The following is a 24,981-nucleotide window of genomic DNA, read 5'->3' on the forward strand; positions in this document are numbered from 1 at the left end:
TGACCCGGTTGGCGATTACCTTTGAGAGAATTTTGTAATCCGCATTCAACAGTGAGATTGGTCTCCAATTTCTAATTTCTTCCCTCTCCCCCTTCCGCTTGTAGACAAGGGTGATGATGCCTTTCCTCATGGATTCACTCATGGTACCTGCCCGAAGCATACTGACATACACCTCCAGCAGGTCCTGGCCAATCAAGTCCCACAGAGCGGAATAGAGTTCGACCGGTAAGCCGTCGCTTCCGGGAGTTTTATTCTTTTTGAAGGACTCGAGGGCCTTGGTCAGCTCGTCCAGAGATAGCGGCTGGTCCAGCCTGTCCTGTGTTCTGTCGTCTAAGACCTCCGTGATAGAGGGCAGTAACATTTGGGAGACCGCGCTGTCGGTCAGCTTCGCGTCATACAGACTGGCATAGAAGAATCTGCTGATCCTCATGACGTCAGCCTGAGATGACGTTATCGAGCCATCTTCTTCCTTCAGGCTGCTGAGCCGGAGCTGCAGAGAAATTAGCCCAATAAAGCAGATAGCACACAACCAGATCGGGTGAAATCGACAAGCTATTTAGTCCAAGCGATTAAGATTAAAGGTGCCAGGTACAAGTAAATATTTCTCAACATTGTTTGGATGTGAGTTTAAACTGAGAGCACCATCTTCTCTGGCTGCACATTCCACGTTTTCAACACCCTTTGTTGCTCTGAAAAACAGTCGCCTGTGATCCCAATGTAAACATCGTTTCCACATGTCTTTGATTTACGGCACTTGCTTACTTACACTAATAACGGAACGTGGTTTACCAATGAGATGTGCTTATGATCGTTGAAACACAAGATAGATATCTGATTAGATTAGATTCCCTAGAGTGTGGAAACAGGCCTTTCGGCCCCAACAAGGCCATACCGACCCTGTGGGAGAAATTAACCCAATGAGGCAGAGAGCACACAAACCAGATCGGGTTAAATTGACCAGCTGTTTATTACAAGCGATTTGGTTGGAAGAGAAACTGACCAGTCTGACACAGAACTGACAGTCTGTACAGGGAGATCAAGGGTTCTCTTCCTCCAGCTGAGGATGAAGCCAGGTTTTATAGGAATCTTGTACAAAAAGATTAATGAAAATGGGGAAAGATACAATGTATCTGGAAATGGAGTAATCTAGTTACAATGATGATAATTGAAAAACAGTTATCGAACGAATGTCCTGAATCTCGATACGATACAATACAACATCCCGACAGTATCAACGGGATCAGGAGATTCCAGCTTTTTGCAGGTTGGTGAGAATGTCTCTTCTGAAACAGTAAGGGGCTTCCATTGTTCCTGTCCTGGGAGCGATGTCCTTGGTGGTGTCTCTCCGTCTGACCTGTTCTTTGTGGGGCTTTGGTATTGCTGTGTTATGAGACTGCCCTCGGGGTTGTGGGAGGTTCGCAATCTGCTTTGAGAGCACAAGATTTCTTTTAATTTTAAAATTTATACTTTATTCATAGAAATGTCTTTACATAGATGTGTTTTCTCACAAATGCAGGGTACAATAGCAGATCAAAGAAACTATTACATATTGGAGTTTTACTCTAATCAACAAACAAAAGGAACCTCTTAGATTAGATTATTTACAGTATGAACACAGGCCCTTCGGCCCAACAAGTCCACACTGACCCTCTGAAGAGCAACCCACCCAGACCCATTCCCCTACATTTACCCCTTCACCTAATACTGTGGGCAATCTAGCATGGCCAATTCACCTAACCTGCACATCTTTGGACTGTGGGAGGAAACCGGAGCACCCGGAGGAATCCCACGCAGACACGGGGAGAATGTGCAAACTCCACACAGACAGTTACCCGAGGTGGGAACTGAGCCGGGGTCTCTGGCACTGCGAGGCAGCAGTGCTAACTACTGCGCCACTGTGCCACCCACAAGATTGCATTTATGGAATATGATAAAGAGGTTTATACCACCCCGATCATAGCGGGTCAAACTGAAGTTCAGACTGTTCTTCCTGCTCCCAAAGAAGAATTGAAGCATAGACTATATCTAAATGGGGAGAACATTTGAAAACCTGAAGTGCAAAGAGACTTGGGAGTTCTAGTCCACCATTCCCTCAAGGTCAAACTTGTAGGTTGAGTCAGTAGTTTTGAAGGCAAATGTAATGTTGGCATTTACTTTGAGACGAACAAGTAACAAAGAAATTTACATGAACAGGCCCTTCAGCTCTCTAAGCCTCTGCCGATTCAGCTTCTCTGTCTAAACCTGCCACCTATTTTCAAAAGCTCTGTGTCATTTTGTTCCCTCCCCATTCATGTATCTGCCTGGATACATCTTCAATGACGTTGTTGTTCTAGCCCCTACCACCTCCACTAATAATGTGTTCCAGGCACCCACAACCTTCTGCCTGATGAACTTTCCACATATCTCCCCTAAACTTTGCCCCTCTCACTTTGAACATGTGACCCCTCACTTCTCGGCCTTTTGGCTAAGATCAACTGTCTGTTCTTATCAGGACAGGGGTCGAGTTGCGGGTCATCAGAGCAAGTGGAGCTCATCGATGGATCATGATTGGACGTTGGAGGATCGTTTGGTTGTGCTGACCTGCTATTGGTGGATATTCATGCTGGCTTCAGCCTAACGCCAATTCAGGGACCAGCCAACCTCAGAGCTATGGCCTCAACAGCTGCCCGCACCCCAGGCCAGGGGGTTCGAAATACCGTCCGGGTGTCTGTCAAGAAGGAGGAAGAGCGTACACCAGTCGATCGGATGGTGTTCATCAAGAAGGTGCTGTTCGAGTGCTGTGGGTTCGCCGCAGCAGATGTGTACTGCCTGCACGCTTCAGGCTCACTGCCTTTATTCCTGATGAAGGGCTTTTGCCCGAAACGTCGATTTTGCTGCTCGTTGGATGCTGCCTGAACTGCTGTGTTCTTCCAGCACCACTAATCCAGAAAAAGCTTCTTGCTGTCCATCCTGTGTATACTTCTCATGATTTTTTAGGCCTCAATCAGGGGCCTCCTCAACCTCCGTCTTTTCAATGAAAATAATCCTAATCTACTTAACCTCTCTTCATAGTTAGCCATGGTCCACATTCTTTCGGGAATGTTGGGACTAGAACGTGGAATTCCTAATGTGGCCAAACCAAAGTCTGAAACAACTGCCAACTCTTGTACTCAATACCCCGTCTGATGAAGGAAAGCATACCGTATGCCTTTTTGATCACTCTACTGATCTACATTGCCACCTTCAGGGAACAATGGTCCTGAACACTAAGATCTCTCTGTACATCAATTTTCCCCAGGACTTTTTCATTTACTCTATAGTTCACTCTGGAATTTGATCTTCCAAGATCCATCACCTCGCATTTGTCCGGAGTGAACACCATCTGGCATTTCTCTGCCCAACTCACCAATCTGTCTGTATTCTGCGGTATTCTCTGACAGACCCCTTCACTATCTGCTACTCCACCAATCTTAGTTTCATCTGCAAACTTGCTCATGAAGCAACCCACACATTCCTGCAAATCATTTATGTACATCACAAGTAACAGTGATCCCAGCACGGATCCCTGTGGAACACCATTGGTCACAGGTCTCCATTTTGAGAAGCTCCCCTCCACTAATACTCTCTGTCTGCTGTTGCCCAACCTGTTCTCTATCCATCTAGCTAGAACAGCCTGGACTACGTGCGACTTCACCTTCTCCATCAGCTTACCATAGGGAACCCTATCAAATGCCTTACCAAAGTCCATGTACATGACATCTACATCCCTTCCCTCATTAATCAACTAGGACTTGAATATAAAAGCAGAGATGTACTTCTGAGGCTCTATAAAGCTCTGGTCATAGAGTCATAGAGATATACAGCATGGAAACAGACCCTTCAGTCAAACCCATCCATGTCGACCAGATATCCTAACCTAATCTAGGCCCATTAGCCAGCACTTGGCCCATATCCCTCCAAACCCTTCCTATTCATATACCCATCCAGGTACCTTTTCAATGCTGTAATTGTACCAGCCTCCACCACTTCCTCTGGCAGCTCATTCCATACACGTACCACACTCTGCATGAAAAGGTTGTCCCTTAGTTCCCTTTCAGATCTTTCACTTCTCACCCTGAACGTATGCCCTCTAGTTCTGGACTCACCCACCAGAGGGAAAAGATCTGTCAATCAAAAGTTGGCATGGAGGCAGAGCGGAAGTGTCAGGCATCGCACAGAGCCGTGGTAACAGGGAACTCCATAGTGAGAGGAACTGACCGGGGTTTTTGTGGCAGCAGGCAGGACTTAAGGATGGTGTGTTGCCTTCCTGGTGCCAGGGTTAAAGACACCACAGACAGAGTGCAGGAAATCCTCAAGGACGAAGGTGCAGGTCACAGACGTCACTGTAATTTCTAAACGCGATGGCATTCGTGGTGTAGGATTGCCACCAGCTGGCAGTCACCGGTACTGCAGCCAAATATCATTCATGCGCGATCGTAGCCCAAAAGTAAAATATTGCAGATACTCAACATCGAAATAAAATCAGAAAAGGTTCACAATTGCTCAGCAGATCAAGTAGCATCTTTGAACAGAGATAACTTTGCAGATCTGTAGCCTTTTGCCAAAATGTGAAAAGGTGAAAAATAGATCTAATTTGAAGCATGACAGAGGCGGGGAAAGGTGAGAAAAGTAACAACCATAAAGGGGAGGATTTGTGATGTGGTGGAAGGATCAGTTCCAGTGCAGCCTCCCCATTGGATTGTGGGATTAACCCAACTGTTGTCTCTCGCACCATTCCATAAAACCATAAGACATAGGAGTGGAAGTAAGGCTATTCGGCCCATCGAGTCCACTCCGCCATTCAATAATGGCTGATGGGGATTTCAATTCCACTTACCCGCATTCTCCCCGTAGCCCTTAATTCCTCGAGACATCAAGAATTTATCAATCTCTGCCTTGAAGACATTTAGCGTCCCGGCCTCCACTGCACTCTGTGGCAATGAATTCCACAGGCCCACCACTCTCTGGCTGAAGAAATGTCTCCGCATTTCTGGTCTGAATTTACCCCCTCTAATTCTAAGGCTGTGTCCACGGGTCCTAGTCTCCTCACCTAACGGAAACAATTTCCTAGCGTCCGTCCTCTCCATTCCCACTGCAGTGTGCAGCTCCTCCCGCTAATCCGAGTGATATTCCCAATGAAAGGACCATCTGAAAGTATTTTTCTTTCTCCTGAGTTTTTTCCTGCAGGTTTGCCTCTTGCTGTCCTCTTGAGGTCGAAGCTTTTGCCACATTGAGCCTGCATCGTGGCAGCGAAGTTTAGTATCTGCACTGTTACCCCAAAAGGACATCAGACAAACTGGAGGAAATCAGAAATTGCTGGAAAAGCTCAGCAGGTCTGGCGGCATCTCTTTGGATTGTGGAAGGAGACTGGAGAATTTCCCGGATGCTGTCAGACCTGCTGAGCTTTTTCCAACAATTTCTGTTTTGGTTCCGATTTACAGCATCCGCGGGTTCTTTCGGTTTTTATGGAAGTCCATCTGAGTCTGGAACAGGACAGGAAACAGCTGCTGGTCCGTTCACTTTGTCCTTCCCAACTGCTCCATCCTGTGTATCACAATGTATTATCCCTCTCCCCGCCCCCACACCTAAAGCCACGTGATCTCCTCCTGTTGGATAAATTGTTCATTTTAAATCTGAAATAGATACATTTTTTGGGTCAAATGTGTTATGGGATTCGGGCGAAAGTCAGGAACATGGACCTGGGACAAGATCAGTCATGATCTCATTGAATGGTAGAACATACCAAAGGGGCTGAATGGCCTATTCCTGTTCCTGTGCCCCTTTAATGGGGAGATGGCGGTGCAGTGGGAACCTCACGAGAGGAATAATTCCCGGATGGACACGGGCCCCAATCCATCACGGTGCCTGTTAGAACATCAATGCAATGTCTCAGTCTGGAATGGAAAGTGATTCCCATTAAAGTGGCCCAATGTTGGAAAGCCCCCTCCCTCACTCCCCCCCCCCCCCATTAGTGTCAGTGCTGCCCTTTAGGGAAAGCAATCTGCCCTCCTCACAGGCAGGGCGGGGCCGAGAGGGGGCGCTTGCGGGCGGTCGGTAACCGGGGGGGGGGGGTAATGCGGGGGGAGAGAGGGAGGGACAGGAATTGGACAGCACCGGTCACCGTTCATCCTTCACTAAACCGGTTCAGGCAGATTGTCGCTCTCTCTCTCTCCCCCACCCACCCCCCACCTCCCCCTTTCTCCGGGGCGGATTGAAAGAGACTGGGATCTTCCTGCACTCTGATCCTCCTCTTCCCCATTTATTTAAGGGATGGAGGGGCCGGGTGGGGATTGTGTGAACCGACCCCCCGCGGGGGCAGCATCATGATGGAGGGTCGAGTGGGTTTGGGAAGTGGGGCATCTGGAGTCGGAGCTGCCTCTGGGCTATTTCTCTCTCTCACACAATCACACACAGACACACACACACACATACACACACAGACTCACACACACACAGACTCACACACAGAGAGGGGAGAAAGGCTGTGAGCCAAGACCGGGCGGGAAACACGAATCTGCTGGAAAAAAGACGTGGGCGATGAGGCTGAAAGGAAGCTGCTGGAGCCCGCGCCCCTGAGTCTGAAATGGAGAGGTCTCTGAGCTTGCCCAAGGTGAAGGGTTACAATCCCAGGTTTGAGGGGGCACCGTGTCTTCATGGAGGGTCTTGGGAGGAAAATATTGCCAGATGACAACGGATTGAAATGTTCTTCACGACTGTTTCAGGAGGTTGTACAGGATGTTGGTGAGGACATTTCTGGAGCAATGTGTTAGATTCTCGTCACCCTGCTGTAGGATGGATATTATTAAACTGGAGAGGGTTCAGAAACAATCTACAAGGATATCACACAGACTGGAGGGTTTGAGTTACAAGGATAGGCTGGACAGGTTTTTTCACTGCAGCGTTGGAGGCTGAAGGGTGACCTTTATCGAGGTTTATAAATCATGAGGGACATGGAAGGGGCGAATAGCAAAGCTTTTTATCCCTTAGGGTAGAGGAGTTCACAACGAGAGAGAGGTTTAAGGTGAGAGGGAAAGATTACAGAGGGACCTGAGGGGAAACATTTTCACACAGAATGAGGGTCGTGTATGGAACGAGCTGCCAGACAAAGTGATACAACGACAACATTTAAAAGGCATTTGGACAGGGAGGTGAATAGGAAACGGTCAGAGGGTTATGGAGTAAACGAAGGCTCCTAGGACTTGTTTAGTTTGGGAAAGTTGGCCGGCATGTTCGAATTAGTGTACGCCTCTATGACAGAGATTAAAGGATGTGAAAAAGAATGATTGTTAAAAGGGAAAATGAGACAGAATTTGAATAAACACAAATAGAGAATGCTGGGGATACACAGCAGGGGCGCACTGCCCGGTTCTACCTCCTTCCCAAGATCCACAAGCCTGACCACCCTGGCCGACCCATTGTCTCAGCATGGTCCTGCCCTACTGAACTCAGCTCTACCTACCTTGACACTATCCTATCCCCCCCCTAGTCCAGGAACTCCCCACATACGTTTGAGACACCACCCACGCCCTCCACCTCCTCCAAGACTTCCGTTTCCTCAGCCCCCAACGCCTCATCTTCACCATGGATATCTAATCCCTCTACACCTCCATCCGCCATGACCAGGGCCTCTAAGCCCTCCGTTTTTTCCTCTCCAGTCGTCCCCAACAGTACCCTTCCACCGACACTCTCATCGTTTGGCCGAACTGGTCCTCACCCTTCACAATTTCTCCTTTGAATCCTCCCACTTCCTCCAGACCAAAGGGGTAGCCATGGGCACACGTATGGCCCCAGCTATGCCTGTCTCTTTGTTGGCTACGTAGAACAGTTGATCTTCCGTAATTACACCGGCACCACTGCCCACCTCTTCCTCCGCTACATTGATGACTGCATTGGCGCCACCTCGTGCTCCCGCGAGGAGGTTGAGCAATTCATCAACTTCACCAACACATTCCACCCTGACCTTAAATTTACCTGGACCATCTCTGACACCTCCCTCCCCTTCCGGGACCTCTCCATCTCCATTAGTGACGACCGACTTGACACTGACATTTTTTACAAACCCACCGACTCCCACAGCTACCTGGATTACACCTCATCCCAGCCTATCTCTTGCAAAAATGCCATCCCGTATTCCCAATTCCTCCGCCTCCGCCGTATCTGCTCCCAGGAGGACCAGTTCCACCATAGAACACACCAGATGCCCTCCTTCTTTAGAGACCGCAATTTCCCTTCCCACGTGGTTAAAGATGCCCTCCAACGCATCTCGTTCACATCCCGCACCTCCGCCCTCAGACCCCACCCCTCCAACCGTAACACGGACAGAACGCCCCTGGTGCTCACCTTCCACCCAACAAACCTTCGCATAAACCAAATCATCCGCTGACATTTCTGCCACCTCCAAACAGACCCCACCACCAGGGATATATCCCCACCCCTTTCCGTCTTCCGCAAAGACCGTTCCCTCCGTGACCACCTGGTCAGGTCCACGTCCCCCTACGACCCACCCTCCCAACCTGGCACTTTCCCCTGCCACCGCAGGAACTATAAAACCTGTGCCCACACCTCCTCCCTCACCTCTATCCAAGGCCCTACAGGAGCCTTCCACATCCATCAAAGTTTTACCTGCACATCCACCAATATCATTTATTGTATCCGTTGCTCCCGATGCGGTCTCCTCTACATTGGGGAGACTGGGCGCCTCCTAGCAAAGCGCTTTAGGGAACATCTCCAGGACACCCGCACCAATCAACCAAACTGCCCCGTGGCCCAAGATTTCAACTCCCCCTCCCACTCTGCCGAGGACATGGAGGTCCTGGGTCTCCTTCACCTCCTCTCCTTCACCACCAGACGCCTGAAGGAAGAACGCCTCATCTTCCGCCTCGGAACACTTCAACCCCAGGGCATCAATGTGGACTTCAACAGCTTCCTCATTTCCCCTTCCCCCACCTCATCCTAGTTTCTAACTTCCAGCTCCGCACTGTCCCCTTGACTTGTCCGGACTTGTCCGACCTGCCCAGCTCCTTTTCCACCTATCCACTCCACCCTCTTCTCCCTGACCTATCACCTTCATCCCCTCCCCCACTCACCCATTGTGCTCTACGCTACTCTCTCCCCACCCCCACCCTCCCCTAGCTTATCTCTCCACGCTTCAGACTCTCTGCCTTTATTCCTGATGAAGGGCTTTTGCCCGAAACGTCGATTTCGCTGCTCGTTGGATGCTGCCTGAATTGCTGTGCTCTTTCAGCACCACTGATCCAGAATCTGATTTCCAGCATCTGCAGTTATTGTTTTTACCTATGGGGAAACTTTGTCGAATGCCTAACTGAAGTCCATATAGATCTGCCCTCTTTAACACTTCTTCAAAAAACTCAATCAAGTTTGTGAGACATGATTTCCCATGCACAAAGCCATGTTGACTATCCCTAATCAGTCCTTGCCTTTCCAAACACATGTACACCCTGTCCCTCAGGATTCCCTCCAACAATTTGCCCACCACCGACTTCAGGCTCACCGCTCTATAAGAACCACTCCCACCACATTCCCATTCCATGATCCAAAACCAATTATACAAATCAAAAACACAGACATTTGAGCATTGATCATTAATAAACACCAATGTCTACCTCTCAGCAGTTTGAAAAATAACCAGTTATCAAAGGGGAGGGTAGTGTTGATGCCACTGAAAGTGTAATCCGTGAGCCCAGGCCAAGGATCAGATTAGATCAGATTAGATTACAGATTCCCGACAGCATTGGAAATGGGCCTTTCAGCCCAACAAGTTAACACCGACCCTCCGAAGAGTAACCCACCCAGACCCATTCCCCTACCCTATGTTTACCCCTGACTAATGCACCTAACACCACAGGCAATTTAGCAAGGCCAATGCACCCGAGCTGCACATCTTATTCTGGCTAATGTGTCAGACATCTCTCAACCCTCCCACTGCAGAAACCACCAACAAAGAATTAAATCAGATGGACCACTGGCCTCCAAATCTTTTCTGAACTTTTCCAAGCTTCCCAACATCCTTCCCAACACCAGAGCCTCCAACAGGGACTGAGATCATGAACAAAGGACACTTTAGGACATGACAACAATGAGACAGGATCAGCATCATCAGGTCATTCCTTTCAGAAATGGAAGAAGTCATTGTCACAATCAATAGCCCAGACAATATCCACCGCATCACGGAAGGAGATACATCCTTCTATATTCGGATCAATTTGGGAGCCAGGGATACAATTTCCCCTAAATCCCTCACTGTTTCAAACCCGCCTGCATTCCCCGTCCTGTGAAGGGCCTGATCTGACTCCACCGCCTATGGGAGCCCCTATTGGGAAAACACCTCTCACTTGGGTCTGGGCAGCCTAGACAATCCCCCCAATGACTCCATGTGGCAGTGAGTCCCACATCCCACCAGCCGATTGAAGAGAAGGACACTCTCATGGAGACTCATGTCCTGTCAGGCCCTCCCCCTGCCCCGTGTCTGGGAGAGGGAGATACAATCTGAGGGAGAATTGCTGCCGTGTGTCCAGTTTGATGGAAACCCTTGGGGTTGAATATCCCTGGTGCAGATTCCCTGGACTGTCTGCGGTATTTAGTGGGATCCAGCAGTGAGCCCAGAGAAATAGTGGAAATGACACCAACAGGATTCCCACTTGTCTCCCGCCCAAGCTGCAGCCAATTCTGGGCCTGCCCTTTCGGAAGGATGTCAAGGCCGAAGGGATGGTGCAAGGGGAGATTTCCCAGAATGGGACCAGGGATGAGGCCCTTCAGTTCTGTGCAGTGACTCCCAAAGTGAGGATTGAGAGGATCCTGCTGGATTGTAAGGGAGAGGTGAGGAGGCGCTGGACAATATGTTTCAGCTTGTGTTTCCCACAAAGACCAACACAACTTGGCCATCCGTGCCTGGGGCTGCTTTGGGACTGAAGGATATGAAGGAGAGCAGCAGGCTGCCAGTCACTCCCAGGACAACATCCCCACCCCCTCCCATCCTCTCTCCACCCACCTACACCACTCCCACTCACCTCCCGGCTTCAGGGATTCCCATGGTTTTGCCAGGACCAAACACTTGATGGGAGGGCCAGGAGCTGAACAATACACAATTTATATTTAAAGGCTGAGAAACCACCACCAAAAATACATCATAATTTTCTTTCAGTGAGTTATGTACCAACAGAGATAAGTGGGAGAGAATGTAGGGAGAATATTTTACGCTCATTGTTGGGGGTTTGGGGTCTGTTATTCATTTCCTGAAAACGGAATGCTCCAGTCACATCCAGCCGACGGCGAATTAGTCCGAGACTCTGCGATGGACGGTGCCGGTGGATACAGAAAGGAAGCCCTGTATGAACTATCACCATCTCGGTGCTGCCTGAGCTGAATGTGTTCAGCAGCGCAGGGACAGCGAAACTGAAAGGGGTTTGAATCAGGAAGTGCTGAGGGTGAACATGGCTTTCAGACAGCAGGTCCTGAGTTTGACCGAGGAGGTAATCTGTCCCATTTGTCTGGATTTCTTCACCGATCCGGTTATACTGGAGTGTGAACACAACTTCTGCCGCTCCTGTATCACCCAGAGCTGGGAAAAGCAGGAGAGAAACTCCTGCCCGGAATGTAGACAGGAGTTTCCGGACAGATCCCTCAGAGGAAACCGGGCCTTAGCGAATCTGATCGAGAAAGCTCGAACATTAAATCTGAATCCACAAGAGAAGGAAAGTAAACATCACTGTGAGGAACATCAGGAAGAACTGAAGCTGTTTTGTGAAACTGACAAGAAATTGATGTGTCTGGTTTGTAGAGATTCCCGGGAACACAAATCTCACAACTTCATGCCGATTAAAGAAGCTGTTGGAATCTACAAGGTAAAAGGAAACAGATTCCGTCCCCTGATTATTTCATCACATTTTCATGGTCTAACACTTTTATTTTCTGATTTTCTCTCCCAATCCCAGGAGCGGGTGAAATCTTCCTTGGATTCTCTCACAGAGAAAAAATCAGCAGCTCTAGAAATGGAGCGGGAGCAGAAACAGAAGATTTCCCAAATTCAGGTAAAATCTCCCCGGGTTCGGCTTCAACATTTGATTTGTTCATTTGTTTTTTTTTGCGGAAACATATTGTTTTTATATTTCCCCTGACAGGAGGAATCCAGCAGCCTGCAGACTCACATCAAATCCGAGTTCACTAAAATGCACCAGATGCTGACTGAGAAAGAGCAGAGTTTACTCCGAGATCTCAGGGAACAAGAGGAAAACATTCTCAAAGCAATGGAGCTAAATCTCTGTAAAATTCAAAAGAATTTAAATTCTCTTCAGCAGAAACTCTCAAACTTGGAAAAACAATTGAAACAAACAGACGGAGTGATATTTCTGAAGGTGAGGGATTATGTTTCAGTTTAGTTCAGTGAAAGAGACACCCATCCTCCATCACTATCTTCCTCTGCTGCTTTCTCCAACATTAGGTTCTCCACTTTCCTGTTCAATATATTTGTCTCAATCACACTGTGTGACTGTGGGTTCCACATTCTCATCACTTTCTTGATCAAGACATTTCTCCTGAATTCCCCATGGAATTGAATTGAAATGAATTTATTGTCACGTGCACCGGGGCACAGTGAAAAGCTTTGTCTTGCGAGCAATACAGGCAGATCACAGAGTTAAGTCACATAGACAGTAAATAATAGGCAAACAGCAGCAAAAACAAACATACAGGTGCAGGGGAATGTTCAGAGTTTGTGAGTCCACTCAGTATTCTAACAAGAAACTGTTGCAAAACCGGCTGGTGCGTGTGTTCAGGATTCTGTACCTTCTCCCCGATGGTAGAGATTGTAGGAAAACATTGTCAGGGTGGGATGGATCTTTGAGAATGCTGGCGGCCTTTCCTTGACAGCGAGCCTGGTAGATGGATTCTATAGGTGGGAGATTGGCCTTTGTGATTGTCCGGGCCAAGTTGACCACTCTCTGTAACTGTCTCCAATCTTGAATGGTACAGTTGCCATACCAGGTAGTGATACATCCAGACAGAATGCTCTCCATGGCGCACCTACAAAAATTGGCAAGGGTATTCGCTGTCATGCCAAATTTCCTCAGCTGCCTGAGGAAGAAGAGATGTTGTTGGGCCTTTGTAACCAGTGCGTCCACTTGAAGAGTCCAAGAAAGTTTGTTGTGGATGACCACTCCCAGGAGCTTGACACTCTCCACTCATTCCACCTCTGTGCTGTTAATGTGCAGGGGAGGCATGAATAACATCCCACCGAAAGTCAATAATAAGTTCCTTGGTTTTCCGGCATTGAGAGCTAGGTTTCTCTCAGTGCATCATTTTTCTAGGTCTTCCACCTCCCATCTGTAGTCTGTTTCGTCGCCATCTGAGAGTCAACTGACTGTAATGGTATCATCATCGAACTTGTAAATGGCATTAGTCTGGTATTTGGTGACACAGTCATGGATATACAGTGAGTACAGTAGGGGGCTGAGTACCCACCACTGGGGGGACTCCAGTGTTGAGTGTTAGTGAGGATGAACTATTGTCCCCAATCTTCACTGATTATGACCTGTGGGTCAGGAAACTGAGGATACAGTTGCAGAGAGTGGGGCTTAGGCCGAGATCACTAAGTTTAATAAATCAGTCTCGAGGGGATAATAGTGTTGAAAGCTGAACTGTAGTCAATGAGTAGGATTCTTATGTAGCTGTTCTTGGTGTCAAGGTGTTATAGGGAGGAGTGAAGGACACTGATATGGCATCTGACATGGATCTATTGGTCCAATAGGCAAATTGGAGTGGGTCAAGAGTAATGGGGAGGGTGGAGTTGATTAATGACATGACCACCAAAGTTAGGGCCACGGGGTGGTAGTCATTGAGACATGCTGTATGAGCCTTCTTAGATACAGGGATGATGTTGGCCCTCTTGAAACAGGCAGGGACAGTGGCCTGCTGCAGGGAGAGGTTGAAGATGTCCAAGAAGACTTCTGCCAGTTGATCTGTGCATGCTCTGACTGCACGGCCTGGTACTCCGTCTGGTCCTATTGCTTTCATTGGATTCACAGGAAGGAAAACTGATCTGACCTCTGATGCAGTGGCTGTTGGGATAGGTTCATCCGGACTTGTCTCAATAGGTGCTACCTCTCCACCGAAAGTTTGCTCAAAGCGAGCATGGAAGACGTTGAGACGATCTGGGAGGGATATGTCATTGTCTGCTATCTTGCACTGTCTCTTTTTAGAACCTGTGATGTCAATCAGTCCTTGCCATAGTCGCCGGGTGTCTGTCTGGGTCTCTGGTTTAGATCAGTGTTGGTCCTTGGCTGGCTTAATGGCTCTGCGAAGGTCATTTGAGTAGGTCTCCTGATCCGAAGGCCTCACGCCCGGTTTTTGACAGGTTCTGTATTTACTTATTGGATTTATTTTATAACAGGATGATGTTCACAGACTCACATGTTTAGATTCCTTAGAAGTGAAAATATCTTTACTGAATCTATGGAATCAATCCCTTTCTTTATTGTAATTTTAAATATCAAAGTCAGATTTTTATCCATTAAAATATATTAATGTTTCTTTCAATCCTTTGTAATTGTTCAAATTTTGTATTTATTCTTCTGGTCTTCAATATCCTTGGTGTCACATCCTCTTTCTATTCGATGCCTGCAACAATCAGAATTGGCAGTTCTCAGCAGCTTGTAACAATGTGAGTGTTATTGCTGCTTTCTGGATGTAGACAGTCAGTCTCTGTCAACTCAGATTGTGTTTTGTTTATTTCAGGAGGAAGCATCTCGGAAGAGAAGGTAGGACATGCACTTTACTGAAACTCAGTGCAAGTTGGTGAAATTACTCAGGAAAGTGTTTCTTCTAAATTTCTAATCAATTAATGTTTAACATTTACAGGATCAGTGACGACAGTTATGTGCTCTCACTAACAGATGGTACCATCTCCACTGAAACATTCTGCAACCTCTTCCCTTTTCTTGTATGGAAAGAAATGCAGGAAGCCACTCACCCTGGTAAAGCTCAGATAAGTTCCTCTTTTGGCCTGATTTATATTGTATAACTTGTATTTTTGTTCATGCAAATATCAAAGTCTGTAATGAGCAAAACTGTAGTTAATAGGAATCAGTGGAAATCTCTCTACTTTTTTGAGTCATACTGAACACAAGGGAAGATGGTTGTGATTGTTCAAGATCAACCATCTCAGCTCCCAGACATTTCTGGAGGAGTTTGTCAGAGTAATGGCTCGGCCTAAGCATCTTCAGCTGCTTCATGAATGGACTTCCCTCCGTGATAAGGTCACGGTGGAGATGATGAGATATTCACTAATGATTGCACAATAACAGCACCGTTTCCAACCTCTCAGATCCTGAAACAATCCATGTTCAAATACAATGAGGCCATGACTCTGTCCAGCTGTTCAGCTTTGAGCTGACAAGTGACAAGTAACATTCGTGCCACACGAGTGCCAGGCAATGACCGTTTCCAACAAGAGAGAATGTAACCATCAACACTTGATGTTCAGTAACAATTCCATTCATCACTGCATCCTCCACTTGCAACATCCTGGAGGTTACCATTGACCGGAAACTGAACTCACCTGCCAAACACACACTATAGCTACAAGAGCAGGTCAGAGAGTGAAAAGTCTGCAGCCAGCAACTCACCTACTGACTCCTCAGTTACTAGTCCTCCATCTATAAGGCAGAGATTTGGCATATAATAGAGGTCTCTCCACTTGCCTGGATGACTGCAGCCCCAATTGTACTGAAGAAGCTCAACACAATCCAGGACAAAACATGCTGCTTGAATGGACTCTGTCTAATCCCTCTAACATTCACTCCCTGCATCACTGACACACAGTTGCAGAAATGTGTACACTTAAAAAAAAGTGTGAGAAAACTCACCAAGCCTCCTCAGAGAGCAACTTCCAATTATGCAACCTGAACCGACTGGAAGGGTAAGGATAGCAGATAGACAGGAATACCATCACTTGCAAATTGTCCTGTATGCCATACACCATGCTGAATTGGGCCAAAATGCTGGAAATCCTCTCCTAACTGCCCAGTGGGTGACCCTCCCCTACATGGATGACAATGGGTTAATGAGCAGCCTCCAGGATAATTAGGGTTGGACAATAAATGCTTGCCAAGACAGTGATGCAGAAGTCTCCCGAATGTGAAATATCATGTTCAGCTGGTCAGCTGTGACGGTTCAATCCCAAACCTTCACCAAGACAGGAACTCTCAGACACTGCTCTGTACGAGTTTTGAGAAGATTTGTAGCTCAGGTTGAGCTTCTGGATGTAGGTTTGCATGCTGAGCTGGGAGGTTCATTTCCAGACGTTTCATCAACCTACCAGGTAACATGTCGGTTGTGGGCCTCAGGCGATTCCTGCTTTCTATTTATATGTTTGGGTGTCTTTGGGTTGGTGATGTCATTTCCTGTTCTTTTTCTCAGGGAGTAGTAGATGGGGTCTAACTCAATGTGTTGTTCCAGTCAAAGTGATGTCCTATCTTATCTGCATCAGAACGTCACTTCAATGAGCCAACACACTGCAGCACAGAGGAACTACGGCAGAGCAGAGGAAAATCACCTATATCGTGTATTCAAAAAGAATGGATATCCAATGAACACAGTCCGCCAATTTCTCAGCAACAAACCCAAGCAGACAAAACACATCCAGAAACCCTAGCCACTTACCCCCACATCAAAGACATCTCGGAAACAACTGCCAGACTACTCAGACCCCTCGACAACATGGTAGCCCACAAACCCACCAAAACACTAAAATAGCAGCTAATGAACTTGAAAGACCCTATATAGACAACAAGCAAAACTAATGTCATTTACAAAATACCATGCAAGGATTGTAACAAACACTACATTGGACAAACAGGCGAAAACTAGCCACCAGGATACATGAACACCAACTAGCCACAAAACGACATGATCCTCTGTCACTAGTATCCTTACATACAGATAAGGAAGGACACCACTTCGACTGGAACAATACATCCATCTTAGGACAAGCCAAACAGAAAATTCCTGAAGAAGGGCTTATGCCCGAAACGTCGATTCTCCTGTTCCCTGGATGCTGCCTGACCTGCTGCGCTGTTCCAGCAACACATTTTCAGCTCTGATCTCCAGCATCTGCAGACCTCACTTTCTCCCCAGAGTATAATGTTGAAATAGTGTGAGACAAACTAATGGGGCTGAAGGCAGAGAGGTTGCTTGGCCCTGACGGCTTACATCTGAGGATTCTAAAACAGGTCACTACAGAGATAGTGAAGGCATTTGTTGTAATTCTCCTTAAATTGCTCAATTCTGGAAAAGTACCAGAGGATTGGAAAACTGCTAATATGACACGTCTGTTTAATAAGGGAAGGAGGCAAAAAGCAGGTAACTATAGGCAGATTATCCCATGATCTATTATTGGAAAAGTATTGCAGTTAGTTACTGTGGAAGTAACAGTAGAATATTCAGAAAATCATAATCTCATCAAGCAGAGTCAGCGTGGTTTTATAAAAGGAAATTAATATCTGTCTCAGTTATGAAAGCTTTTGAGGAGATCTCAACTAGAGGGAATGGAATGGAAGGGAGCCAGTAGAGTTTTATTTGGACTTCTAGAAGCATTCAACAAGATACTTCAAGAAAGATGAAGAGGCCATGGTACTGTTGGCAGGATTATGGGATGGAGAAAGAATTGGCTTATGGGCAGGAAACAGCAGGTGGGGATAAGGAGTGCTTTTACAGGTTGGTGACCTGTGGCCAGTGGGGTTCCACAGGGATCAGTGCTGTGACTGCAAATGTTTACAATAAATATTAATGATTTGGAGGAAAGAAGTTAATGCACTGTCACCAAATTTGCAGACAATTCTAAAACAGGTGGATACAAACAATTCACAGAGACATTGATGGTTCAAGTAACTGGCATAAAGTTGGCAAATGGAGGATTAATTTGGGAAAGTTCTTTATTTTGAAGAGAAAACAAAAGAACAAAGAATTATTTAAATGGAGAAAAACTGCAGAAAGGTGCACCACAATGGCACTTGAGAGTATTTGCGCATGAAATGCAGAAAACTAGCACTCAGGGGCAGCATGTAATCAGGAAGAGCTATTGGAAAGGTGGCCCTTTCAATGTGGTTGGAGTGTAAGAGCTGGGAATTACAAGGCCCACATGGAGTACTGAAAGAGCAGCTGGGAATTTAAGAAAGTAATTGAGAGAGCAAAGTAGGTGCATGAGAAAACACTAGTGGCTAAAATGAGGGAGAATTCCAAGATATTTCATCAGTATATTAAGGGGAAGAGAATAACCAGGAAAATGTAGGGATCAAGGAGCAATCCAGGTATGGAGCTGGAGGAGAGACACAGGGTGTTAATTTACTATCTTGCTTCTGTCTTCACTTGGGAGAAGGACGATGTAAGTTAGAATTTAGAGTCAGAGAGTCATAGAGATGTACAGCATGGAAACAGACCCTTCGGTCCAACTCGTCCGTGCCGACCAGATATTCCAACCCAATCTAGTCCCACCTGCGAGCACCCCACCCGTATCCCTCCTATTCATATACCCATCCAAATGCCTTTTAAATGTTGTAATTGTACCAGCCTCCACCACTTCCTCTGGCAGCTCATTCCATACACGTACTACCTTCTGCGTGAAAAAATTGCCCCTTCGGTTTCTTTCATATCTTTCCCCTCTCACCCTAAACCTATGTCCTCTAGTTCTGGACACCCCCACCTCAGGGAAAAGACTTTGCCCATTTACCCTATCCATGCCCGTCATAATTTTGTAAACCTCTATAAGGTCACCCCTCAGCATCTGACGCTCCAGGGAAAGCAGCCCCAGCCTGTTCAACCTATTGCTCAAATCCTCCAACCCTGGCAACATCCTTGGAAATCTTTTCTGAACCCTTTCAAGTTTCACAACACCTTTCCGATAGGAAGGAGACCAGAATTGCACGCAATATTCCAACAGTGGCCTAACCAATGTCCTGTAGAGCCACAACATGACCTCCCAACTCCTCTACGCAATACTCTGACCAATAAAGGAAAGCATACCAAACGCCTTCTTCACTATCCTCTCTACCTGTAATTCCACTTTCAATGAGCTATGAACCTAGACTCCAAGGTCTCTTTTTTTTTTATTTCAAAAATATACTTTATTCATAAATAATTTGATTGTCTGTACAGTTGGTCATGCCATACATATGTAAACATGTACATACAGAGATCAGAATTTATCATTTTTATACAGGTCTGTACATTTTTTGATCATATGCCCATATAATTAGCTGAGGCGTCAGCAGAGCCCAAATGACTGCATGGGCCCCCTGTTCTTCGTTAGGCAGGCAGACTTTACACAGTGGTCTTTCCCCACCGCGCCTTGGCGGCAGCTGCCCCAAGCTTCAGCGCGTCCCTCAACACGTAGTCCTGCACCTTGGAATGTGCCAGTCTGCAACACTCAGTCGGGGTCAACTCCTTCAGCTGGAAGATCAGCAGGTTTTGGACCACCCAGAGAGCGTCCTTCACCGAGTTGATGATCCTCCAGGCACAGTTGATGTTTGTCTCGGTGTGCGTCCCGGGGAACAGACCATAGAGCACGGAGTCCCGCGTCACGGCGCTGCTCGGGACGAACCTCGACAAACACCACTGCATTCCTCTCCAGACTTCCTCTGCGTAGGCACATTCCAGAAGGAGGTGTGTGACAGTCTTGTCCCCCCCGCAGCCGCTTCGAGGGCAGCGTGCGGTGCGGCTGAGAGTCCGGGCGTGCATAAAGGATCTCACAGGCAGAGCCCTTCTCACCACCAGCCAAGCCATGTCTTGGTGCTTGTTGGAAAGTTCTGGCGATGAGGCATTCTGCCAAATGGCTTTGACAGTCTGCTCAGGGAACCGCTCGATAGGATCCGCCCTCTCCTTTTCCCGAAGGGTCTCAAGGACACTACGTGCTGACCACTTCCTGATGGACTTGTGGTCAAAGGTGTTTTTCTTGATAAATTTCTCCACGAAGGACAGGTGATACGGAACGGTCCAACTACTCGGATCATTCCGCGGCAGCGAGGCCAGGCCCATCCTTCGCAACACCGGGGACAGGTAGAACCTCAGTACGTAGTGACACTTGGTGTTTGCGTACCGGGGATCCACGCACAGCTTGATGCAGCCACACACAAAGGTGGCCATCAGGGTGAGGGTGGCATTGGGTGTATTTTTTCCCCTGTTGCCCAGATCTTTATACAGTGAGTCCCTTCGGACCCGGTCCATCTTTGATCTCCATATAAACTGGATGATGGCCTGGGTGACTGCAGCGGCACAGGTTCTGGGAATAGGCCAGACCTGTGCCACGTATAATAGCAATGACAGTGCCTCACACCTGATGTCCAGGTTTTTTCCCGCGATGGAGAGCGACCGTAGCTTCCATCTGCCCAGTTTCTACCTCACTTTGCTGATACGCTCCTCCCAAGACTTGGCGCACGCCCCAGCCCCTCCGAACCAAATACCCAGCACCTTCAGGTGGTCGGTCCTGACGGTGAAGGGGATCGAGGATTGGTCGGCCCAGTTCCCGAAGAGCATGGCCTCGCTCTTGCCTCGGTTTACCTTGGCCCCCGAGGCCCGTTCGAACTGGTCACATCTGCACATGAGTCTGCGCATGGACAGCGGATCCGAGCAGAAAACGGTGACGTCATCCATGTACAGGGAGGCCTTAACCTGCAGGCCCCCGCTGCCAGGAATAGTCATCCCTCTCAGGCTCACATCCTTCCTGATGGACTCGGCAAATGGCTCTATGCAGCACACAAACAAGGCAGGAGAGAGGGGGCAGCCCTGCCTGACTCCAGATCTGACTGGGAAGCTATCTGATTCCCATCCATTGATTGAGACTGCACTGACAATGTTGGTGTAGAGCAGTCTGATCCAATTGCAGATTCCCTCCCCAAAGCCCATTTTGGAGAGAACATCTCTCATATACCTGTGTGATATCCTGTCAAAGGCTTTCTCTTGGTCCAGGCTGATCAGGCAGGTGTGCACTCCAAGGTGTCTTTGTTCAGCAACACTCCCTTGGACCTTACCATTAAGTCTATAAGTCCTGCTAAGATTTGCTTTCGCAAAATGCAGCGCCTCACATTTATCTGAATTAAACTCCATCTGCCACTTCTCAGCCCATTGGCCCATCTGGTCCAGATCTTCTTGTAATCTGAGGTAACCCTGTCCACTACACCTCCAATTTTGGTGTCATCTGCAAACTGTACCTCTTATGCTCACATCCAAAACATTTATGTAAATGACAAAAAGTAGAGGGCCCAGCATTGATCCTTGTGGCACTCCACTAGTCACAGGCCTCCACACACACACACACACACACACACACACACACACACACACACACACCCTCCCCTCCACACACACACACACACCCCTCCCCTCCACATATACACACACCCCTCCCCCCCACACAAACACATCCTCCCCTCCACACCCACCCACACCCACCCCTCCCCCCCACACCCCCTTCACCCCAAAGACACACCCCTCACCCCCCCACACACACACACACACACACCCCTCCCCCTCCCCCACACACACCCCTCCCCTCACACAAACCCCTCCCCCCACACACACATCCCTCACCCCCCCACACACACATCCCACTCCCACCTACACACACAACCCTCCCCCTCCCCCCCACATACTCCCCCCACCCCACACAATCCTCCTCCCACCCCACACACACTCCCCTCCCACACACACACTCCCCTTCGCCCCACACATGCACATCCCCCCCCACACACACACACATCCCCCTCCCCCCCACACAAATCCCCCTCACCCCCTCCACCCACACACCCCTCCCCTGCACACACACATCCCCCTCCTCCCTACACACACATCCCCCTCCCCACCACACACACACATCCCCCTCCTCCCCACACACACACATCCCCCTCCTCCCCACAAACACACATCCCCCTCCCCCCCCACACACACATCCACCTCCCCCCCCACACACATCTACCACACACGCACAACCCCCTCCCCCACACACACATCCCCTTCCCCCCACACACACATCCCCCTCCCCCCGCACACACATCCCCCTCCCCCCACACACACATCCCCCTCCCCCCCACACACACACACCCCTCTCAACACCCCCACAAACATCCCTCTCCCCCCACACACATCCCTCTCCCTCCCCCCACAAACACCCCTCTCCCTCCCCCCACACACACCCCCACACAGACACCCCTCCCCCACACACACATCCCTCTCCCCCCCATTCACACATCCCTCTCCTCTCCCCACACACACCCCTCTCCCCACACACACACATCCCCCTCCCCCCACACACACTCCCCCCAAACACACACTCCCACTCTGCCCACACACTCCCCCTCCAACCCCACACACTCGCCCTCCCACCCCACACACAGTCCCCCCAAACACACACTCCCACTCTTCCCACACACTCCCCCTACAACCCCACACACTCGCCCTCCCACCCTACACACACTCACCCCACACACACACTTCCCCTTCGCCCCACACATGCACATCCCCCCCACACACACATACATCCCCCTCCCCCCCCACACACAAATCCCCCTCACCCCCTCCACCCACACACACCCCTCCCCCCCACACACACATCGCCCTCCCCCCCACACAGACACACATCCCCCTCCTCCCCACAAACACACATCCCCCTCCCCCCACGCACACACATCCCCTCCCCCCACACACACACCCCTCACCCCCCCACACACACCCCTCACCCCCCCACACACACTCCCCCTCCCCCCCACACACACCTCCCCCTCCTCCCAAACACACACATTCCCCTCCCCACACACACACATCCCCCTCCCCCACACACACACATCCCCCTCCTCCCACACACACACATCCCCCTCCCCCCACACACACACATCCCCCTCCCCCCACACACATTCCCCTCCCCCCCCACACACATCCCCCCTCCCCCCCACACACACATCCCCCTCCCCCCCACACACATCCCCCTCCCCCCACACACATCCCTCTACCCCCCCACACACACATCCCCCTACCCCCACACATCCCCCTCCCCCCCACACACACCCCTCCCCCGCACACACACATCCCCCTCACCCCCCACACACACCCCTCTCAACACCCCCACAAACATCCCTCTCCCCCCACACACATTCCCCTTCCTCCCCCCCACAAACACCCCTCTCCCTCCCCCCACACCCCCCCCACACAGACACCCCTCCCCCTCACACACACCATCCCCCCCCCATACACATCCCTCCCCTACACACATATCCCTCTCCCCCACACACACATCCCTCTCCCCCCCACACACACATCCCTCTCCCTCCACCACCCACACACACACCCACACAGACACCCCTCCTACTCACACACCCCTCTAGCCCCCCACACACACATCCCTCCCCCTCACACACATCCCTCCCCCCCCAAACACATCCCTCCCCCTCCCCCACACACACATCCCTCTCCCCCCCCACACACATTCCTCTCCCCCCCACACACACATCCCTCTCCCCACACACACCCATCCCCCTCCCCCACACACACACTCCCCCCCCACACACCCTCCCACTCTGCCCACACACTCCCCCTCCCCCCACCCCCCCCACACACACACACCCCTCCCCCCCACACACGCACATCCCCCTTCCCCCCACACACACATCCCCTTCCCCACACACACATACCCTTCCCCCCCACACACACATCCCCCTCCCCCCACACACACATCCCCCTTCCCCCCACACACACATCCCCCTTCCCCCCACACACACATCCCCCTCCACCCCACACACACACACCCCTCCCCCCCCACACACACACCCCTCCCCCCCACACACACACCCCTCCCCCCACACACACACCCCCTTCCCCCCCACACACATGCCCCTCCCCCCCACACACACATCCCCCTCCTCCCCCCACACACACCCCTCTCAACCCCCACACAAACATCCCTCTCCCTCCCCCCACACACGCCCCAGCACAGACACCCCTCCCCTCACACACCCCTCTCCCCCCCCACACACACATCCCCCTCCCCCACACACACTCATCCCTCTCTCCCCCCACAAACATCCCTCTCCCTTCCCCCCACACCCCCCCCACACAGACACCTCTCCCCCTCACACATCTCTCTACCCCACCCCACACACACCCACTCAGACACCCCTCCCCCTCACACACCCCTCTCCGCCCCCACACATACATCCCTCTCACCCCCTATACACATATCCCTCCCTCTCCCCCACACACAACCCTCCCCCTCCCCCACACACACATCCCTCTCCCCCCCACACACACATCCCTCCCCCTCCCCCACACACATCCCTCCCCCACACACACATCCCTCCCCCCCACACATACACACACATCTCTCTCCCCCCCCACACACATCCCTCCCTCTCCCCCACACACACATCCCCCTCCCCCTCCCCCACACATACCCCTCCCCCTCCCCCACACATACCCCTCCCCTCACACACACATCCCTCTCCCCCCTCACACACACCCCTCTCCCCCCACACAACCATCCCCCTCCCCTGCACACACACACACACTCCCCCTACCCCCCACACACACTCCCCCTCCCCCACACACACATGCCCCACCCCCCCACACACATCCCCCTCCCCCCCGCACACACATCCCCCTCACCCCACACACATCCCCCTCCCCCCACACACATCCCCCTCCCCCCCCACACACATCCCCTACCCCCCACACACATCCCCTACCCCCCACACACATCCCCCCCACACACACATCCCCCTCCCCCACACACATCTTCCTACCCCCCCACACACAGCCCCCTCCCCCCCAACACACACATCCCCCTCACCCCCTCCACACACACATCCCCTCCCCCCCACACACATCCCGCTCCCCCACACACACACATCCCTCTCCCCCACACACACACACCCCTCCCCCTCCACCACACATATCCCTCCCCTCACACAC

The 24,981-nt window shown here is 50.2% G+C and overlaps 1 protein-coding gene across 1 annotated transcript in view; it reads left to right on the forward strand.

Moving 5' to 3' along the window:
* The first annotated feature begins 11,265 nt into the window (after positions 1-11,265).
* LOC148140016 (nuclear factor 7, brain-like) overlaps positions 11,266-24,981 on the forward strand; it is a 30,216-nt gene continuing 16,500 nt past the window's right edge. The window contains exons 1-5 of the mRNA XM_087979197.1: positions 11,266-11,879; positions 11,970-12,065; positions 12,156-12,389; positions 14,767-14,789; positions 14,890-15,005. Coding sequence (XP_087835323.1) covers positions 11,469-11,879; positions 11,970-12,065; positions 12,156-12,389; positions 14,767-14,789; positions 14,890-15,005 — 880 coding nt within the window. The 5' untranslated portion in view covers positions 11,266-11,468. The remainder of the gene's footprint in view (positions 11,880-11,969; positions 12,066-12,155; positions 12,390-14,766; positions 14,790-14,889; positions 15,006-24,981) is intronic.

This window comes from Chiloscyllium plagiosum, unplaced genomic scaffold (assembly GCF_037043375.1).
Source record: "Chiloscyllium plagiosum isolate Xiang-an unplaced genomic scaffold, Cpla_swu_hap1 HiC_scaffold_35, whole genome shotgun sequence".
NCBI classification, from domain to species: Eukaryota; Metazoa; Chordata; class Chondrichthyes; order Orectolobiformes; family Hemiscylliidae; genus Chiloscyllium; species Chiloscyllium plagiosum.